The 19,549-nt window shown below is 35.5% G+C and overlaps 2 protein-coding genes and 1 pseudogene across 3 annotated transcripts; 1 reads left to right on the top strand and 2 right to left on the bottom strand.

Annotated features, from left to right (window-relative positions):
- Positions 1-9,001: 9,001 nt before the first annotated feature.
- Positions 9,002-12,191, top strand: CNX5 (co-factor for nitrate, reductase and xanthine dehydrogenase 5). The gene is made up of 11 exons (XM_078957409.1): positions 9,002-9,466; positions 9,736-9,828; positions 9,946-10,001; positions 10,184-10,248; positions 10,368-10,442; positions 10,642-10,720; positions 11,025-11,063; positions 11,142-11,250; positions 11,353-11,471; positions 11,552-11,668; positions 11,755-12,191. Exons 1-11 carry the CDS (start codon positions 9,208-9,210, stop codon positions 12,124-12,126), a joined length of 1,383 nt encoding a protein of 460 aa, XP_078813535.1. The 5' UTR covers positions 9,002-9,207; the 3' UTR covers positions 12,127-12,191.
- A 723-nt stretch (positions 12,192-12,914) lies between these two features.
- Positions 12,915-15,360, bottom strand: LOC144998369 (aspartate carbamoyltransferase, chloroplastic-like). Its single transcript, XM_078958149.1, has 6 exons — positions 15,185-15,360; positions 14,186-14,697; positions 13,983-14,122; positions 13,527-13,700; positions 13,214-13,450; positions 12,915-13,130 (listed from the first exon to the last, which is right to left on the bottom strand). The coding sequence occupies exons 2-6, from the start codon at positions 14,676-14,678 to the stop codon at positions 13,023-13,025; spliced, it is 1,152 nt and encodes a 383-aa protein (XP_078814275.1). The 5' UTR covers positions 14,679-14,697; positions 15,185-15,360; the 3' UTR covers positions 12,915-13,022.
- Positions 15,361-17,314: 1,954 nt separating this feature from the next.
- Positions 17,315-18,761, bottom strand: LOC144997611 (uncharacterized; annotated as a pseudogene). The gene is made up of 2 exons (XR_013659861.1): positions 17,956-18,761; positions 17,315-17,869 (listed from the first exon to the last, which is right to left on the bottom strand). The product of XR_013659861.1 is annotated as an uncharacterized LOC144997611 (transcript).
- Positions 18,762-19,549: the final 788 nt, after the last annotated feature.

A 19,549-nucleotide genomic window follows, 5' to 3' on the forward strand; every position in this document is an offset into this window, starting at 1 on the left:
AAAATAGATTAGCGTGTATACGAGTTAAGTCGAGTCATTAGAGTCGAGAGTCGAGACCCATAACTTTTAATAAGTGTAGGGTTAATCATGCGAGGAAAAGGATTATAGATGAGGAAAGAGTCACACACTATAGAGTTTAGAAAGGTCTTAATATGTCAAGACAATGGTTGCATTTCACTTTTATATAGAAGTTTCTGCAAAAACCACATTATGTGAGACCCAGTTCTCACGATATGAGCATCAACCTCTCACGTCGTGAACCTGTTAACAACGTTTTTTGGAGATCAATTTTATACGATGTCACATCGTGAATATTATACCTCACGTCGTGAGTCCCACATTTCTTCATATTTGAAGCCCTTTATTCCAAACTTATTTCATGGGTCACTATTATCATGAATAGAGATATCATGAAGCTGGTTATTACTCTTTCTCTCAACAATCAATTATGGTGTATGCTTTCCCACATTAATGAACTATGCTTCAAAGATTTTCTACGCTGCATTTATTGAAGATTCAAGTCTCAGATTCACATTTTCACGACACATTTACTTATCTCTGAAAATCCAAGTTCCATCCTCTATATTTCAAGATGTTCAAGTTATTCACATGTTCAGAATCGATCTTGTCACTATTATCCCAATGGAGTTTGTTCCTTCTCTCCCTTTTGTTGCTTTATATTATTTTATGCATATAATAAGGGCATTGTATGCAGTAAGTGTGGGGTAGGGGGTAGAAAAAGTAAATTGCTAGAAAATTTAAAAAATTTAGGAAAATAGGTTTGAAATAATAATCTACAAATTAAATCTAGTGATATATGAAAACTTAAGTTGCTAGTGTTATATGAGATGACCAAATGCAAGCTCGAATGTTTAGCTGAACCAACATATGCAATAGTATATTTGTGGCTTCCGAAGTCTTAGTGAAAAGTTATGAGATATGAAAGGTAATCTGGTAGTTTATATGGCATAATAAGTTTTGCAGCCTGTACCTGAAATCTAGCCAGGAGAGCTTATGTAATCATTGAACTTAGACTAACACCTCTAACCAATAAAGGTTGAAGTTAAGCTCCATTGCTTAAACATGTAGGAATTGAGTGAAAAAAGTGAGATATATATAAAAAGGAGAGAAATTACCAAAAAAATTGTAAGAATTTTGAGTATGAGGATCAAAAGATTAAAATTCTAAAGAATAAAAAAAAAGTTGATATACCAAAAATCAAACAAAAAGGTGGTGAATTTAAAGAAATCAAAAATCAATTATTCAAAGAAATGAAGAATTCATAGAGCTCCATTGTGGTATCAAAAGTTGTAATTTTTCTAGATCACGTATGTTTGTGTAGCTTAATCAAAAAAACATTGAGGTTAAGAAAGATTTCTGAGGATTGATTCGGAGGGTTGCAGAAATGAATGTCGTATAAGCTAAGGGATGAAGGTTCAGTATTTATGATTGGGAAGTTGTTAGGATTTTAGATACAAATATGCGCATTGCGGTCTCACTATAATGATTGAATTCAAAATGGATTATTCTATGTGATGTTGATAATGAAAGTTTGAATTAAAACTAATTAGTTTTGTTTGAGGGAAAACAAAAGATAAGTGTGGGGTATTTGATATTGTCATGTTTATACATATTTTTAGGCAATATTTTAATATATTTATACATAATTTAGTTATTTGCAAAAATAAATGGTACTTATAAGATTAAATTATATTTTGCATCCAAATGGAGCAATCTTGAAGAAAAAGGACCAAAAAGGACAAGGATCGGAACTTTGGAGGACTAAAGCTTAAAAGATGAATTTTTCAGCCAAAAGATGACCTTACGACGTGAGGAATCAAATCTCATGACGTGAATAGCAATATTTTGGAAGATAAGCATCCAGAGGCTAGAGTACGTGTTCGGTACGAATTAGGACTAATCTCAGGACGTGGGAAGGGTAATTTCAAAAACTATAAATATCCTTGGTGCTTACGAATTTTAGAGGCTGGCTGGAGATTAGAAGGTTCTAAGACCGAATTCTGTAGGAGAAGAAGGCAAAGGAATTAAGCTTAACACTTAAGGAAGAAGAATGAGTGGAATATCATAGTTTTCGCCTTTAATTTGGTACAATTGACTATGTTTTTATTAATTGAGATTGTGTGCTTGATTGCAGTCATGAGTAGCTTAATCTAGCTGCTTCTGTTTAGCTAGATGAAACTTGAACTCATGAATTAGTTATTTAGTTATGGATTTTTCTAGTTTGTTATATGTTTGTGTTTGATTGTTAATACCTAGCATGCTAAAATTTGATACTTGAATTATTTGAATTCATGTTTTGTGTAGCTTAGTGATTATTTATTTATATGAACTTAACACCTAGTAATTTAGTGACCATTAGATTACTAGAGATCGAATCAATCTTAGATAAGCAACTAAAGTTATTAAACTTGTTTGTGCTGAAGAACATCTATTCTGACTATAATTATGTTTGTTTAATCAATCTTACATAGCTCCAATCATAATTAATAATTGATTATGTGTTAAATTAAGTGTGACCATGCATAACTCTACATGAATTAATTAATTTAACATTGGTAAATTTAGATTCAAATTACTAATAATATATTAATCTGTAACCAACACTACCCTCTTAAGGTTTAAAGATCCAAACCTTCTTCTTCTTAGCGGAAACGCACGTGGCCAAAACATCTAAAGATCGGCATAGTCGCTCATAGGGGCCTATCTATCCGGATAAAGGATAGTCTATATCTTGATTCACTATTTCCATTTTTCTTTTTATATTTCTTTTTTTTTTCTATGTCTCGTACGAAGCAATGGGAGGCAAGCTATGACGGCAGGATGTGACCTTGCCTTTCGCCCTGCTACCGCCGTTCTAAGTTCTTCTGACTAAACGAAGTTAAGACTAAAGTTTCGGAACTTAAGTTTGCAACTTTTTTCAGCAAAGCTTAGTAAAAATCCCTCCTTCGGCTACCTTGGATCAAGGGTAGAGATAGGAAGTAAGTCAAAGGTAGATCAACAAAAGTCTTAGTATGGGAAAAGTCAGAGCGAGGGGAGAGACTTTCTAAACGAAGGTTAGTCTAAGTAAGGAAATGGGCACTCTGCTCACATCGAAGTAACTGTTGTCTCCCTTATGGTCGACGTTCTCTCCTCCCATCCTCTCCTCTCTCTACCGGTCGTCGAATATAACTCTTCTTTGCCGTTCTGGTTGGCTTAGGGCAGTCGAACTCTCCCCTCCTCTCCTTAACAGTCGAGTGATTTCTCATTCTCTCTCCCTCTTTCTATAGATAAGCGGGTTCTTCGATCATTCTAATGAAATAGGTTCGTTAAAGCTAATTGCTCGAATTCTGTTTTAGATTCCTATTCCACTCCAACCGGTGCAGAACTCTTAACCTTTCTAGGACCCTCTCTACGGCAAGGTGTTGCTCTACTCTTTCCACTTGCTCCCTCGTGTATAGCGGTTGAGTTCTTTGCCTCACGGTTTGGCTACCCATCGCCATTCCCTCTCTGTCTAAAGTGAGAGGGGTTCTCTGCGCGCAGTGTAAGATTCCCCTGGATGGGTCTCGTAGGCAGCAGCATTCGTGCTTGCCTTTGCCGTGATTGTCCGTTGTTCCCTTGGTGCGCTGACGGTGTAAATCTATTCGTTCGAGAAAACATGTTGATCTCTTTCCATATCCTATACCCGGTTGTTGCCCTATCAAGATGTGTCCCTTCCTTTGACCCCTTTTCCGATTTTTTAGTGTTGTCCCCCTTGCGTTCCCTTCCTTTGTGAAAAATTCCATTTCCCTTTTTCTCCACTCTTATTTCTTCCTTTCAGAGTCTCCTGTTGGAAGTACCTAATTTGCTTTTTGAAATCTTTCCTTTCTTATAATTATAAGGTCCTTCCCCTGTATAGAAGTCTGTGCGATTTTTCCCCTTATCTTCTGGCCGACGCTCCCCTTACCGGTATCAATGCAAGGGCAATTAGTACGGGTTGCCATAGTAGTCTGGATGGATTGGAACGAAGGGATGAAGGATGGCCGGCCTGCCCAACAAGTAGACCATAATAACTAGCTTCTAGTCCAACTAGCTAGAGCTCCAGCCTAAGCCTCCAAATCGAAGCTTCAGAGAGCCTTCTCCCATGCGATGAGATGAATTCTATCTCTCCCTCCAACACCAGATCGTGGACATTTCATCCGAATTCCTTCAATCCTACCAGCCATTCCTTTCGGGACCCCGGACAAGGAGGGAATAAAGGCAAGCTTTGAAGAGTGGATTTCATTAAAAACAAGGCCTTACCAGCTTGACCTAAGAGGGCGGGCACCTTTCCAACCCGAAAGCTTCTTGCTGAATTTCTCTGTAACTGAATTCTAAAGTTCATCTCTTCATCTTCCCAACATACCAAAATGAACCGAAATGGAATTGGCTATTGAACAGCCAAACATATTCCGGCCGACCCTCATAGTGTGGATGGAGGATGAAGGAAGAACACCTTACTTCTTTCAAAAGACGGAAACAGAGTAATTTTTTCCCACTAGCCTAACCAATGATTTTACCTCACTTTGTTGTATTGTATATACAAGCCTGACTTTATAGATAGGAATTCAAAAAAGAGTTCTAACTTACCTTCCTGACTGTGCTTCCTGCTTTTGGACCTATTTTCTATTCTAGTGGTAAGACTATAGTCTACTGCAACAGGAGAAAGGAAAGCAGGCCATCATGATAAGACCCTCTTTACGCTTTCTCTTTCTGCTCGCTCCTGTCAACGAATGAATTTACTACTTGTGTCACTGACATTCCATTAGCATGGTGGACTATAGACCGGATTTCACGTTCACTCTATAGGAAGGGGACTTAGATTAATCGATTCAATGGGCGAATTGCTTTCCTTTAAAGGTAGCAAGTGATTGAAATGACAAGCTTGTAACTGATATGAAATCAGAAGACAGTAAGTTGGACGAGGAGCTCATGTACCACAGAGTGGGCAAATGCTCCCCTCTTTCAAAAGACTGTTTATGTTCTTGTTTCTTTAGTCTCTTTACCTGCGAGCATGAATTCTTGAACCCAATACTAGGAACGAGCTTCATACCCTATAGAACTGACAGATCGGCTAGCGAAGATGGCTCAGTCTTAGTAGATCCCTCACTCCTCACCGGCTTACGGAAAGAGAGCCCTAAGGGATAGAGTTCCGGTACTTCAGGCATATCTATCAATGGGCAAAGACAGGATAGCCTTCTATCTCTTCCAGTCTTATAAAGGAAAGAAAGCAGGATGAACAGACTTGAGTGTCGATAGGTGACTTTAAGGTAGGCGCCTATCTCTTATTATACTATAGCAACGGGAGAAGTCTGAACTTGCAAAATTAGATAAAACACTATTTAAACTTTTGCTTAGATTTTAAGGTTAATTTAGTAGTAATTAAATTAATTAATTAAAACCGTTCCTTGAGATCGATACCCGACTGTTGTGCTATACTATTTGCGAAAAGGTACACTACCTTTAGTCGAATAGATAGTTAGATAGTAGGTAAAATTAGGTGTAGCATTATCGACACATCAAAACTTGAAGACTCACAGTGGTCCCGAATGTGAATTAGAAAGTCTCGGAGGGGCTTGCTTGGTGGAACTTTATACAATGGATGGCTTTTCTTATTCTCACTAAAAGTCCCCACAAAACTTCAAAATCTCATCAATAGTGAGTGCTTCTAGGTCGAAAGAGAGGCGATGAAGGCTTAGGGTGTGCAAACCCTAGCCATCACATCCTTTAAATCTTCCTATCTAATAAACAAAACTAATATGCCACGTGTCCTTTAAAAATCACTAATTTCATCCAATATTAAATACCACTTTTGCCCCTGTTTGATTTCACCTTCTGTAATCACGTTATCCCCTAATCTCGCATATATCGTGTGCCGCTTCTTAATTCGTATACAATATTCAAAATTGAAATCCAAAATCGTAATTCTTCATCTTCCCAATATCTCGCCAAAACCCTAGCCTTGGAAGCCGCCTTTCTTCCTTTGAATTGACGAATTCCACTGCTACGATTAAGCTCTCCTTTCTATGATTTACCAGGTATGATATTGATATTTATTCGATTTCTCCTTCTGAAAAACATGCCTACATCTATTACCCTTGAACATCAACCACCATCGCAACTTCAGTCTCACATCTTCACCACCGAACAATCAACACAATCACACCTCATTCAACAATTGATCATCAGGACATGTATGTAAGGTTAAAGTTGTTTTTTTTTTAATATTCACCCTTTTCATTATACCCAAAAAGTATCGATTGTTTTAGTGTTTGGTTTCCCTTTATTGATTCAGGTTGAAATGAATATGCATGTGGGTTATGTGTTTTCTCTTAAGACATGGGTTTTGCATCTTCTATGTGTCTTTCTACATTCAGGCAATAGTATTCTTTTAGTTTTCTTTTTCACAAGTTTTTAGTATTTTGTTTTATTTTCTTTGTTACAAGTTTAAAATATGAATTTCTCCCTTCTTGGTGGTGTTTTTAATGCTAGATCTGATCAATTTTAAAACATCTTCTTTAAAGCTACAGGTGATACACATGATGGATTGGAGAGAACACGAATCTCACAAAATTCTTGGTTTTTGATACTTATAATCCATATGAAATTTTGATTTGTACAAACTTGTGTTTCCAGTTTTGTAATTAAAAGTCTCAAACTTTGACTTTGTAAGAAAATGAGAAACAATTGGAGTATTAGACATTGGTTTTTGAATGGTTTTTCCAAACATAACATTTGAGTGGTTCATAATGAAGCTTTAGTTGGTTGGAGGTGATTTTGTTGGAGGCTTTTCCTCACAAAAGCAAAAGTAAGCTCATGTTTTCTTGCAATGTTTGGTTGAATATTATGAAGTGCAAGATCGTAATGAGTGAAATATTGAAAATTGGGTAGATCTTATCATATTTAATCATTTGTTTTATGTCATGCCTCCAATTACTAACTATATTTTGTTTCTCTATGTGCAGAAAATGCAAATGTTGTTTCCATTGATATTCAAGTCGGGAAGTTGTTTATACAAAGAAACTACTAGAAGACGCCACTCATTGACCAAATGCTACAAGAGTTGTGTTGTGAAGTTATTTATGGGCTAAGAGGCAACCTGCAGTTTTGCGTTTTGCATATTATAGAAGATTAAGTAGGTAATTTTGAAATAATTGATTTTATTCTTTTTTATGCTACATGAGTTTTAATGATGCTATTGATGGATTTAATGATGACAGGTGGTTATTAATGAAATGTGATGGCACTGAATATGAGGATGTAATGATATAACCCCATGTATGTGTGTGGTTGTTACTATGATTTATCATTTATCAACTTTTCAACAATTTCAATAATGTCATCTTTATTTTTTTCAACTTATCATCAAATGCTTCCAAGGGTTGTTACAGGGATGATTTGTATACTTTTTATTCTTGATGTCAATAACTATTAGGGAGGAGGGAATCGTAGCGGGTTGGAGTGAGCGGGTTTGACCAGACAGGAGGATAGGGGTGGGCGGGAGGAGAGCAAGAGAGAAAATAGGGTGTTGAGCGGTTTCTTGAAACCGCTGGAGGGTTGAATTGCAGAAGAAAAATAGGGAAGATGGGTTGGGAGGGCTGCGGTTTAGGCGGGTTTGGCTCCCTCCACAAAGGGTTTGGCGGGTAGCGGGAAGGACGGGGACGATTCCGTCCCCCTTACGTGGATTCCATTGTTAAGACATATCAAGATGGTTGCATGGCACTAGGCCTTTACATCTTAAAAACATTTTGAATAAACTTCAATAATTTACACTTTTGAAATAATTTACATCTTCAAAAAATTTGTGGATTATTATGTGCTTTTGGAGGATGAATATTAACTAATCCAAACATCAACATGTATGATCTTAACATCTTTTGTATAAACATTGGGCACACCAAATCGATTCAACTTTTTTTTTTATGTAAATTCAATAATCTGTTGTTCATACAACTTTTGTTATCATGGAAGACTTCACTTGGTGTGAATACTTAGGGGTGATGATAAATTAACTGCTAAAAAAAACTATTTCGTGATGGTCTCCATGATGCATTCTGGAAAGGTAGTTTGTGCAAGCCCCTTTCTCAGTCTCTTCTTTGTTCTTATGCTACTGGTGCTCATAAGATATTTTTAAATTTGGTTGTGTAAAACTAAATATAGTTGAATGAAATACATTATGGAAAGTTTCTAAAATATTTAAGTTTATAAAAAACAATTGTTTGCAATCTATTATTAATTACGTTATGAGTTATACAGTATATGAATTAAATGTTCTAATTGTGTTGAAATATAAAATTTGGACATGTTATACAAAGTCTGTAAATAATTATTATCGAGATGATTAAATCTTTTATAGAATTACAAAAACAATTAATCTATGTATTTAGAGTTAAGTTTGATCGTACATTAATTAAATTATCTAATCAAATACTTGAAATGAACATATGTTTTTCTTTTGCTATTTAAATTATTATTAAATGTATAATGCTTATACATCTTTCTTTGTTGTTAATTGTTTAGGCACGTTGATGCACCAAGTGAAAATGGTGTGGTACTAGTGTTTTTTCATTTTATACAAGATGTAGATGCGATATTAATGCATATTAATTTTTATTACTAAATTATAAAAGTTTAAACAAAATTTATATCTTATTAATTTAGTAAAATTTATAAATCTTTGATTTTTCATTATAATTTTGATTTACCCGTGATTTCCACGGGTTGGAACCTAGTAAAGCATAAAGCTCGAAAATTAAGGTTTTACGACCTGATCGTCGCCACATCATGGCTAATATCACACCACGTCGTGGGGACCAAAATGAATGTGCGTTTCGGCTGGCCGTGACTACTTCGTGGTGCATCCTTTGCCTAGTCGTGGATTATAACTTTTATCACCAACAAAACTTAACATGAACCTTGGTTGATAGTCGCTTATATTTTCGAGTTAGAGGCTTAGAGCTAAATTACCCTTCAACGTTATTTGTGTTTTCTTTTGAAGTTGGAAACGAACCCTCGAACACCCAAAAGTCGTTTGTTCACGACCTTCGTGGCCAAAGGCGCCAAGGGACGTATTGAAAGCCCAAAATTGACTGTTTGCAGTAGCAACATTTTCTTATTTAGGGTTTATCACTTGACTTCTGCCTCCAGATTCTCATCTAGATTACTGTATAGTGAACGTTGTCCACTTCACCAATGGAATCCAACGGAGGAGTTGATGAATCGACCCGCTTGCTCAAGGAACTCCAGTCGTTGAAGGATTCCAAGCGAGATATCGAGGCTCGCATATCGGCTCTTGAAGCTCAGCTTCGACAAATTCAATCAAATCAGCAGCTCAATAAAAAGGCCTCGTCCGATTGTTCCAATGGCGGGTCGGAATTTGGACATGATTTGACTCCAGATATGATTTACAGATACAGCCGTCAACTTTTACTTCCTTCTTTTGGCGTTCAAGGTTTGTTTCTATTGTGTTTATTGGGATTGACCTTGAGTTTAGACGTGTGCGTTAAATCTGCAACAATATCTATACTAGTGCAGAAAGTGGTGATTAAAATGATTGAAATTGATTGTTTTTGCTCCAATATACACTCCTTTTGCTCCATGTTTATAAGTCTCTACTTTGTGAAGAAAGAGCTCTGTTTTCATATCATGTTAAACAATCAGCGTGCGGCATTCTGTTGATTTAAAAGGTTTCATCTAATTGACTTTCTTGTTCGGTTGCAGGGCAGTCAAATCTCTTAAAGTCATCCATTTTAGTTATTGGAGCCGGAGGTTTGGGATCACCTGCTCTGTTATATCTAGCAGCCTGTGGTGTAGGTGAGGTATCTGCTTTGTTTATTCTAGATTTTGAAATTTTATTTTTTTGTGTTTCAAAACTTTATTTTTACTTTTACATCTCTTAACAAATAATTGAATGTGGCCAATTTTTAACAGGTCGGTTAGGGATGGTGGATCATGATGTTGTTGAGCTAAACAATCTACACAGACAGGTATAATGATGATGCCTTCTTAATTCCAATTAATTATCATTTAAAATGTAGTGATCAGCATTTATCATCATCAACCATTGTTTTCTTTCAATAATTAATATACATCATTTTCTGGGTGCGTGTTCTTTAAATCATGTCATCAAAAAGCATGATGCTGATATACTATTCTGTCAACATTTCAGATCATCCATGGTGAAGCATACATAGGTCGATCTAAAGTGGAATCTGCTGCTGCAGCTTGTCGTTCGTATGTTATTTCTGCTTAATTAATTAATTATCTCATAAATCTAGCAAAGAGTGTTTTTGTATAGTTTTATTAAAAATTGAAGTTTGTGTTACATTAATGCTATTAGTATTGTGTCTCAGGATCAATTCCACCATTGAAATAATTGAACACAAAGAAGCTTTACGCACATCCAATGCTTTGGAGATTGTGAGCAAGTATCCTTCATGAAATTCTTTGGAGATATATATGCAAATATTTTGAGTGAATAACAATTATCGTTCCCTTGGTTATCCTAAAATTACGGATTTGGTCCCCATCCTTAATTTTTAACCTCTTTGATTTTTGTAATTCAGTCTAATATGTTTTGCTGGCATAAGTGTTCCATGATTTCCTTGACTGTTAATAATTTCGTAGATACGACATTGTAATAGATGCAACAGATAATGCTCCGAGCCGATATATGATCAGTGATTGCTGTGTTTTGCTGGGAAAGGTGTGTGTTGCTTTTTAGGGAAAATTGCAGGAAATAGCAACATACTTTACTCTCTATACCAATATAGACAAATGTACTTTACTTTTTACCCATAATAGAAACATTTCTTCACCAGACAATAATTGAAATACATAACAAATAAACTACAATACCCATATGTGTACGTAAATGTAAGTATTTAGCTATTATAGCTAAAAAAAAATATGAGTCTTATGCTTATCCACATTATGAAACATTAAAACTCATATGAATCAATATTTTTCAAGTTCTGATAGTGATTTGTTATATTTATATATATTTGCAGCCTCTTGTATCAGGTGCTGCATTGGGTTTGGAAGGGCAGGTACCCTTTTTTCTTTCTACAAATACAACTTGTTGATTATAAATTTAAAATGTATCTATCTTACTTTTTTTTTAATAGCTTGCGGTTTATAATTACAATGGAGGCCCGTGTTACCGATGCCTGTTTCCAACTCCACCACCCACAACAGCATGTCAGAGATGCTCTGACAGTGGAGTTCTTGGTGTAGGTAAGCTAAACTTGTATAATAATAATATCACTTCATTTACAGTATCACAAATATTTCATATTTGTGATGTGGCTATATAATATATATATATTATTATCATAGTTCCTGGAGTTATTGGTTGTCTTCAAGCTCTGGAAGCCATTAAAGTAGCAAGCTTGGTTGGCGAGCCGCTTTCCGGAAGGATGCTTCTTTTCGATGCTTTGTCAGCCCGAATTCGTATTGTGAGTTATTATTATTATTATTATTGTTATTTCATTTATTTACAACTTATTGGGTATATTTTTACTATACTAAAATTTAGGTGAAGATTAGAGGAAGGTCATTACAATGTGAAGCTTGTGGAGAAAATGCAACAATGACGCTAGAAAATTTTCAACACTTTGATTATGAGAAATTCACTCAGTCACCTTTATCTCCGGTTTGTGTTTTTAACTTAGCAAAATATATATATATATATATATTTGTTTTTTGTGAAAGTGAAAGTGAAATTGTATGAATTTACAGGCTCCTTTGAAGTTGAAATTGTTGGAGGAAGATTGTAGAATAAGCAGCAAGGAATATGAGGAGGTGGTTAAGAAGGGGGATGCACATGTCCTGATAGATGTTCGGCCATCTCAGCATTACAAGATTGTCTCTCTTCCAAATTCCATGAATGTGCCTCTTGCCAGTTTGGAAGAGAAGTTGCCAGAAATAGAATCTGCATTGAAGTCAATTGATAATGGTAATGGTGGTGTTTATGTTGTGTGTAGAAGAGGTAATGATTCTCAGAGGGCAGTTCAGTTGCTTCACAACAAGGGTTTTGTGTCTGCAAAGGATATTGTTGGTGGATTGGAGTCGTGGGCACGTGATGTTGATCACAGATTTCCGACTTACTAGCAGTATGTTGTAATGTTGTGTCACTAAAACTAAATTTGATATAGATCATCTTGTTTTCTTTTGAATGGTGTTTTTGGTAGGATAAAGATATAAACAATTAAGAGTTATATGTTTCTTTTATTTAAAAGTATTTATTTACCAAACTTGAATTTTAAAAGATGCTATGTGTCAAAGGTATGGAGTAGTTAGGATGCTTTCATGCAAATGAAATATACTTTCACTCTAGCAAAAAACATAATTTTAGTAGAGATGATTATTATAAAAGCGACTAAAAAGGAGAAGCCCATTTCACATAATGTGGATCACTTATTTTACAAAAAATATCTGCCAGTTACCTTCTTTTTGTTTTTCAGTCACTGCCATATTTTGGTGAAATGACATTTTTTCACGAAAAACTGTTATTACATAAAACCCCAATGATAAAAGGTAATTCAAATAACTCTGTGATTACGATTTTTTTTATGTTTGAAATAAAAACTAAAATCTCCATGTCGAACTCACCATTTATGCTTATTTCATGAATATTTTCACACGACTTTATTTTTCTGAAGTGCCAACATTCCTGCGAATTTATTTTACAATACATGTAAAAAAAAAAAGCAGTTTGATGAATTAATTGATCTTCTTTCCCTCAAAATGTGCGGTCATTTTATTTTATGATACATGTTGAAGAGATGTTGTTGATTTTATGATATGGGCATCCTTTTTTTAGTTGATTTGGTACTCATTTTAATATCTAAGATTCAAGTGTTGATGCTATAAGTTTATAATCACAAAACTAACTCGGATTACCACAAATGGAACTTCAATTTTGATATGTAAGATTATAAGACCAAAAACAACAAGAACATTTATAACAAGTTTGTTGAAAAACAAGTCCAATCATGACAAGATAATCACCAACCAAGAAGTAAGAGCTTCAACAAAGCCATTCGAATGAAGAGTCCATTTTTGGCTTGTCTAAAGTAGGCAGCTCTCGGGTCTCCATCTACTTCCACTCTTATCTACATATAGATAGACAATCATCAAACATTGTGTAAAAAAAAAAAAATCTAGAACATGCTAAAGAGAAGAGGTTTGTTTTTACCTCATCAAGCCTTGGGAGAGGATGCATGACAACCGCATGGTTTTGCATAGCACTCAAAATATGAGAATCGATAATGTACTTTCCACGAGCTTCCTCATAAAGATCAATCCTCTCCCCAAATCGTTCTTTTTGAATCCTAGTTTGATACACCACATCACATTCCGATGCCACCTCCTTTAGATTCACACTTTCTTCCCATTCAACCCCCTTTGATGTCAGGTACTCTTTAATGTCATCCTATTTATTATATTTTATAAATATTACCAAACCATTTAAATTATTATTATTATTATTATCAAGTCATCAAGTGTACCTTCATTTTTACAACATCTGGGGAAACAAAGTAGATCTTGACATCATTGTATTTGGCTAGAAGATATGCAAGGGAACGAACGGTTCTCCCATTAGCAAGATCACCAACCAGTCCAACTTTTATTCCATCCAATTTTCCAATCTCTCTTTCGATAGTGTACACATCAAGAAGAGCCTGTTATATTTACTCATGACTTCATACCCTTGTACTCACTTATAAGTTTATAAATATTTTTTACACGATTCTTTATACAAAAAAAACATATATAATTTTTTTTGCATGAATCGTAAGATAATACAAAAAAGCACAATCTTTTTATCGTGAACTATTAATTGATATGTTACGAAAGCATTACAGAATCACGGAGATATACATGAAGAGTTTGACTTGTGCAACTACATATTCATGGATTCTTTTACAATTCCATGGATATTAAATTTTTATGGGTATACATACCTGAGTAGGATGCTGCCCTGGTCCATCACCAGCATTAATAACAGGAATGTTAGCTGTCATGGCTGCTCTTTTAGCAGCACCACTTTCAAAATGCCTCATCACAATTATGTCTGAATACCCTTCAACTGTTCTTATTGTATCTGAAAAACAGCATCAACTATCAAATCAAAATGAATCAATGTAGACTTATATCAAAAAACTACCTTCGAGTGTCTCTCCTTTTGCAGCAGATGAAAACTCTCGTGCATTTTCTGTAGTCAAAACTTCCCCACCCAACCGTTTCATTGCTGATTCAAATGAAAGCCTGGTCCTTGTTGAAGGCTCATAAAAAAGAGTAGCCATTAGATAACCCTTTAAAATCTGGTTTCCACGTGACTTCTTCTCAATTGCTTCCATTTCACGTGCCACTTCAAATATAGCACTCAGAATGTCCCTATCAAACTGTTGTGCTTCAATCACATCATCAAGTTGAAACATGTCCCCTTTCAAGAAACTACGGTTCCTTTCAATATCTAGTGCCCTGCACTTGAGCCTTCCAGGGTGGCGCCAGGTCATCGAGTTATAAGGGTCAACATATATGTGATTTGTCTTCAAATGAATTGAATGCTTAGGGAAGCAACTTGGTTTATTGCGCATGAGTTCATGATCTAGCAGAGTCTCATGCAATGCACGTGTTGAAAATGCAGCAGATGACATTGCCTTAACTGGATTTCACCTGAATAATGTTTTTCACAAACCTCAACGTTTAGACAGTTAATCAGGGGGTGTTTGGGTTTCAATTTTCAAAGGGAAGAAGCAAAATCAGCTGATACAAGTTATGGTATACAGGTATAATCCTAATCACACCAGAGTCAAAGTCTAATGCAGAGAGCAATTATTCTAAAAAATGTTCAGAAACCATCTTAATTAGATTGCCAAATATCAAATACTATATACCAACTCCTTAATGATGCTCAGAAAGAAATGCTTTGCAAGTGGCTCTATAGTGAGGGCTATTAATGCTTACAAGACACACACACACAGAGTCTGCAAACGAGGGTTTTTGACGATATGTTAGAAATACAAAGTATCAGTGAGCGAGTGTTTTTGATGAAAAGCCGAAATTGAGATGAAATTCGAACAGTAATCAGCACAATCTTATTGACACATAAAAATATGTAGGAACAATTAGAGCAACGATGAGATGGAAAATGCGAAATTACCTTGGAGAATGAAAACTCTTATGTTCTTGTGCAATAAAATAAGAATCTACGGCGACTTTGGGGGCGTGGCGAGCCGTTGGCAGCGGAGGCCTATAGCGTGGAACAATCGCATAATAACTTTTATACAAAATTTCAATCAAAATATCAAAATACGAAATCAAGAATCGATACCTAAAATAAACAGTGTTGATGCAAATTTATATAAAACAGGAAAAAAAAAAAAAAAAAAAAATCATGGTTGCTTTCCATTTTGATATAATACTGTTTATCTAGTTTAACTTTTCATTTGGAAAAAATAAACAATTTTTTTTTTTATATAAAAAAACAGAAAAATGTCCAGCTCGTCGAGACTTTTCCATGGGTTCCTTGTAAGCCTCTTAACTCTTCATGGACTAGTTATATGTTATGCAGATGTTTGATTATGACCATGTTTGATATGCGACTGAGGACATTTTTTTTGATCTGGTAAGAAAAAAAGAATCGGTTGATTGAGAAAGGAAGACCTCGTATTCCACTAGTGCCCTTGCGTGTGTATCCATGTACATGTGCGTGTGTATTGTATCCTAGCAGGAAGAATCGATCCAACACCCTCTTTGCGTCTCAGACTCACATAATTGATTGATCCAACACCCCTTTTGCTTTCTTAAAAATGATCACACCCCACCAAGAATTGCACCCTCTCATTCTCTCTAGGTCGATCGACCGACTGGCTCTCCACTTCAATTCGAATTTAATTGCGAGTATGTTTCCCCTTCTCATTTGTGTTTATATCTCCAGCAACAGTAAGAAATCAGACCCTACCCCTTCTTCTAAATCGATCACAATTCTTCTTCTTCTTCTTTTGTGTGGTAAGTGTGTTATTTTGGGTTTGGGGGGGGGGGGGGGGGGGGGGATGGCTACTTGGTGGTGTGAGTGTGTTTGTTCTATGCTTATACTAATAGTCATTTACGTAGGTATGAATATGGCTGGGTCTAATTGGAATGGCTATTAGATGGGTATCTTGTATATCTTGGTGTATTATCAATCTACCATGCCAATGTGTGCAATGAAAGTTAGATACTATTTGTCTCACATCGACTTTGACGAATTCTAAGCATATGTGGAAGTGATATAGTTGGATGTACTCTTGGATTAGATTGGATACAATTGTTGATTCACTCAACAAGGTCGGTGTTGTCAAAGTTGGGTTATACTCAAGTCTGGATGCTCCCTTTGTTATGCTTATGCCCTTGAGATATATCATTATATGTAAATGGAAAGGATGTGTTGTTGGTAGTTTTAAGTGGTTACAATTGATATTTCTTTCACAAGGTTGCTGGTAATTCTCTTACTTTGGATGATTTTACCCCTACACAAGTTTTATCCGGAAAGGCCCTTTGCTCCCTCGTTTAGTAGAGAGTTTGGTCATATGAGTTTGATGTGGTAAGTATATATTGTATGCTGCTATTGCATTTTTCTGTATGTGTTTGGTTTGAAATCAAGTGTCTGATTAGATGTACAATCAAGTAGCAGAGTAAAATGGTCATTTTTTATGAGTCAATACATTTAGTCATGTACAATCAAACAATATGGTTTCTTATTCGGTTAGGATTTCTTATCCAAACAAACCGTCAACACTTTCTCAATTAGCAACTATCAAACGGGACCTAAAAGTCAAAAGCCATGCTAATCCATAAACTTATCTGGCTACTCGTTTAAGCTCTTCGATCAATGTCACTTTTATTAAAACATTTAAATTGGCAATAACCATTTGTACTAAAAAACCAAAACACCGATTACTACAAGTTAAAACTGAAATAATTAGTTTAACCCAACATTTAGTTATGGATTATATACCCCAAACGAATCAGGGTTATACATAGGTTGAAGCATCTTTAGTATGAGGGAGGCTATTTAAAGACGGATTAAACTTTGCAAAAATATTAGACAAAATTGCAAAAATGGTCCCTGTGGTATGCATATTTTTGGGGTTTGAGTCCAAACCCCGAGTTTTTTGGATTCATGGTCCTTTTGGAGTGGTTTGTATGTGGAATTGGTCCCCGGACTTAACTTCCGTTAAAAAGGATCTGTTAACCCCCTCATGTACCTCACACGTGAGGGTATATCCGTCATTTCATATGTAAGGGACCATTTTTGCATAAACATTTTTTGGCTTAATTCTTTTAAAAGATCCCCACTGTTCCTATCTTCTTCCCCAATGTTCCTTTCTACATCATTCTTGAGAAATTTCACGAAGTACATATATAACAATAGTAAAGAAGACTTGCATTAGTAAGACCAAAAACCAAAGGGTTGGTCTTCATCTTCATCTTCACCATGAATAGGGAACTCAAGATATGAAGAATTCACAACTTCTTGTTCTGGGTAATCACCACATTCGATCTTTGGTAACATGTAACCACTAACGGGGGTTACAAACATCTTCTCCAACATATCTTCTTCCTCTAAAGACTCATCGCTCTGATCTTGTTCAAACAAATACGACGAGTCACCCCTCTCTAATAGATCAACATATTATGGATTGCTCGACTCAGTCACATCGCTTCTTACACCAACATCTTCATCATTCAAGCACTCTGCCGCCTGTTCTTGTTGCAGTGGCTCAGATGGGCTTTTGGTGCTTGATGAATTGGAGGTTCCTTTCTCCATTTATTGCAGAAGCAACTTGTCACTTAGATCGTGAACCTATATAAGAAACCAAACAAAAGTTGAGATTTTTAAGTTACGTTTAAGAAATTTTAAAGAAAGAGATTTCTATAAAATATCATTACCTCGGATTTTAGTTTTTCTTTTTATTGAAGGAGATTTTCGTAGTTTGCTTTGAGTTCGTTTTAGCTTTCTTAAAGAACGTCGTAGTCTTTCTCAAGTCGTTTGGTCTTCCACCGTGCATGGCGGTTTTGGAACCAGATTGCAATCTGTCGAGGTTGCAAGCCAAGCTCTTTTGCTAACTGAATCTTTCTATTGGGCTCAAGTTTGTTTTCTGTCTCGAAACTTTTCTCCAGGAACTGAAAGTAGTCTCCAAGAACTGAAACTTTTCTCAAGTCGTTTAAACGTCTCTTCTTTTCGGGTGCTGAAAGTAGTCTTCGTATTCATCATCACCATTGTCTTCCTGATCGAATGTTTGAAAGAGGTTTCTTCCGAATCCATTTCCTCCATCCTGATCAAAGCTAACCATCGACAATTGTTTGTGAGTTAGTTTAACTAAAGATCATAAAATTCAACCAAATAGATTGTGGGTATGTGACAAGTTATTCAATTCAAGTTGAAAAATGTGTTTTTTGAATCAAAAGTGTCCACTTGAAATGAAAAGGCTTCAATCTTCGAAAGGGAACATTACGCTTCTTGTTTCATCATTACAAAGTCAAACGAGTCAAGAGGACATCAAGGATTGCTTTTGGGAACATTAAGAAGACAATATTTGGAAGATCTAGGAAGTCATGATGAAAGAATCAAACACTTCTTTTCATCACCCAAATGAATCTACAACCAGACAACACAGACTGTAAAGTCAAAAGTATCAGAATCCAAACATATAAAGTATAATCTCTAATTGAGTGGCAATTAATAGAATAATAACCCCACGAGAAATCGTAAAATATTTTCAAACAACATGATCCAAATAAGTAAATATGTGTAATTACAAATATCAAACAAGCGATAATTAAAGAGCTATGTAACAGATTACCTGCAAAAGAATGAGTGGATCTAGATACGAAGTGGGAATCAAGAGGCATAGAAGAAGAAAAAGGTGCCCTCTTGTTTGTAACCATAACATAATTGAAACATGAGCCACCACCACCAACAGAATCGCTGCCGTGAAAAAAGCTTCAAAGAAAACATATAGCCATTGTTGTTGTAACAGAGCTCAAGAAGAAGAAGGGTAGAAAAAAGAGACGTTGGGGAACGTTAGGGAAGAAGATAGCAACAGTATTGGGGATCTTTAAAAGGAATTAAGCCAAAAAAGGTTTATGCAAAAATGGTCCCTTACATATGAAATGACGGATATACCCTCACATGTGAGGTACATGAGGGGGTTAACAGATCCTTTTTAACGGAAGTTAAGTCTGGGGACCAATTCCACATACAAACCATTCCAAAAGGACCATAAATCCAAAAAACTCGGAGTTTGGACTAAGGATCCAAAAACATGCATACCACAGGAACCATTTTTGCAATTTTGTCTTAATATTATAATGTTTTATGATTTGAGTAATAAGGTTTATGAAAAACCTTTTATAAAGTAGTGATTTTAACCCATTCGTCAATTTTAATAATGTTTATGATTCGAGATTCATGTTTATTTTTTAAGATTGTTTAAACCAAATTTTCCAAAATAATTAACGGGACTTAAGATAAAATTGCAAT

The sequence above is a fragment of the Lactuca saligna genome, chromosome 5 (assembly GCF_052625555.1).
Source record: "Lactuca saligna cultivar CGN05327 chromosome 5, ASM5262555v1, whole genome shotgun sequence".
Classification (NCBI taxonomy): Eukaryota; Viridiplantae; Streptophyta; class Magnoliopsida; order Asterales; family Asteraceae; genus Lactuca; species Lactuca saligna.

What these genes read in the sequence shown, in the direction of transcription:
- LOC144998369 (XM_078958149.1), bottom strand. Translation starts at nt 14,678, where the DNA reads ATGTCATCTGCTGCATTTTCAACACGTGCATTGCATGAGACTCTGCTA. An exon ending in CAGGGCAGCATCCTACTCAG is followed by an intron (nt 13,701 to 13,982) that starts GTATGTATACCC and finishes TAAATATAACAG; the next exon opens with GCTCTTCTTGATGTGTACAC. An exon ending in CAGATGTTGTAAAAATGAAG is followed by an intron (nt 13,451 to 13,526) that starts GTACACTTGATG and finishes TATAATAAATAG; the next exon opens with GATGACATTAAAGAGTACCT.
- CNX5 (XM_078957409.1), top strand. Translation starts at nt 9,208, where the DNA reads ATGGAATCCAACGGAGGAGTTGATGAATCGACCCGCTTGCTCAAGGAA. An exon ending in TCTAGCAGCCTGTGGTGTAG is followed by an intron (nt 9,829 to 9,945) that starts GTGAGGTATCTG and finishes AATTTTTAACAG; the next exon opens with GTCGGTTAGGGATGGTGGAT. An exon ending in CATTGGGTTTGGAAGGGCAG is followed by an intron (nt 11,064 to 11,141) that starts GTACCCTTTTTT and finishes TTTTTTTAATAG; the next exon opens with CTTGCGGTTTATAATTACAA.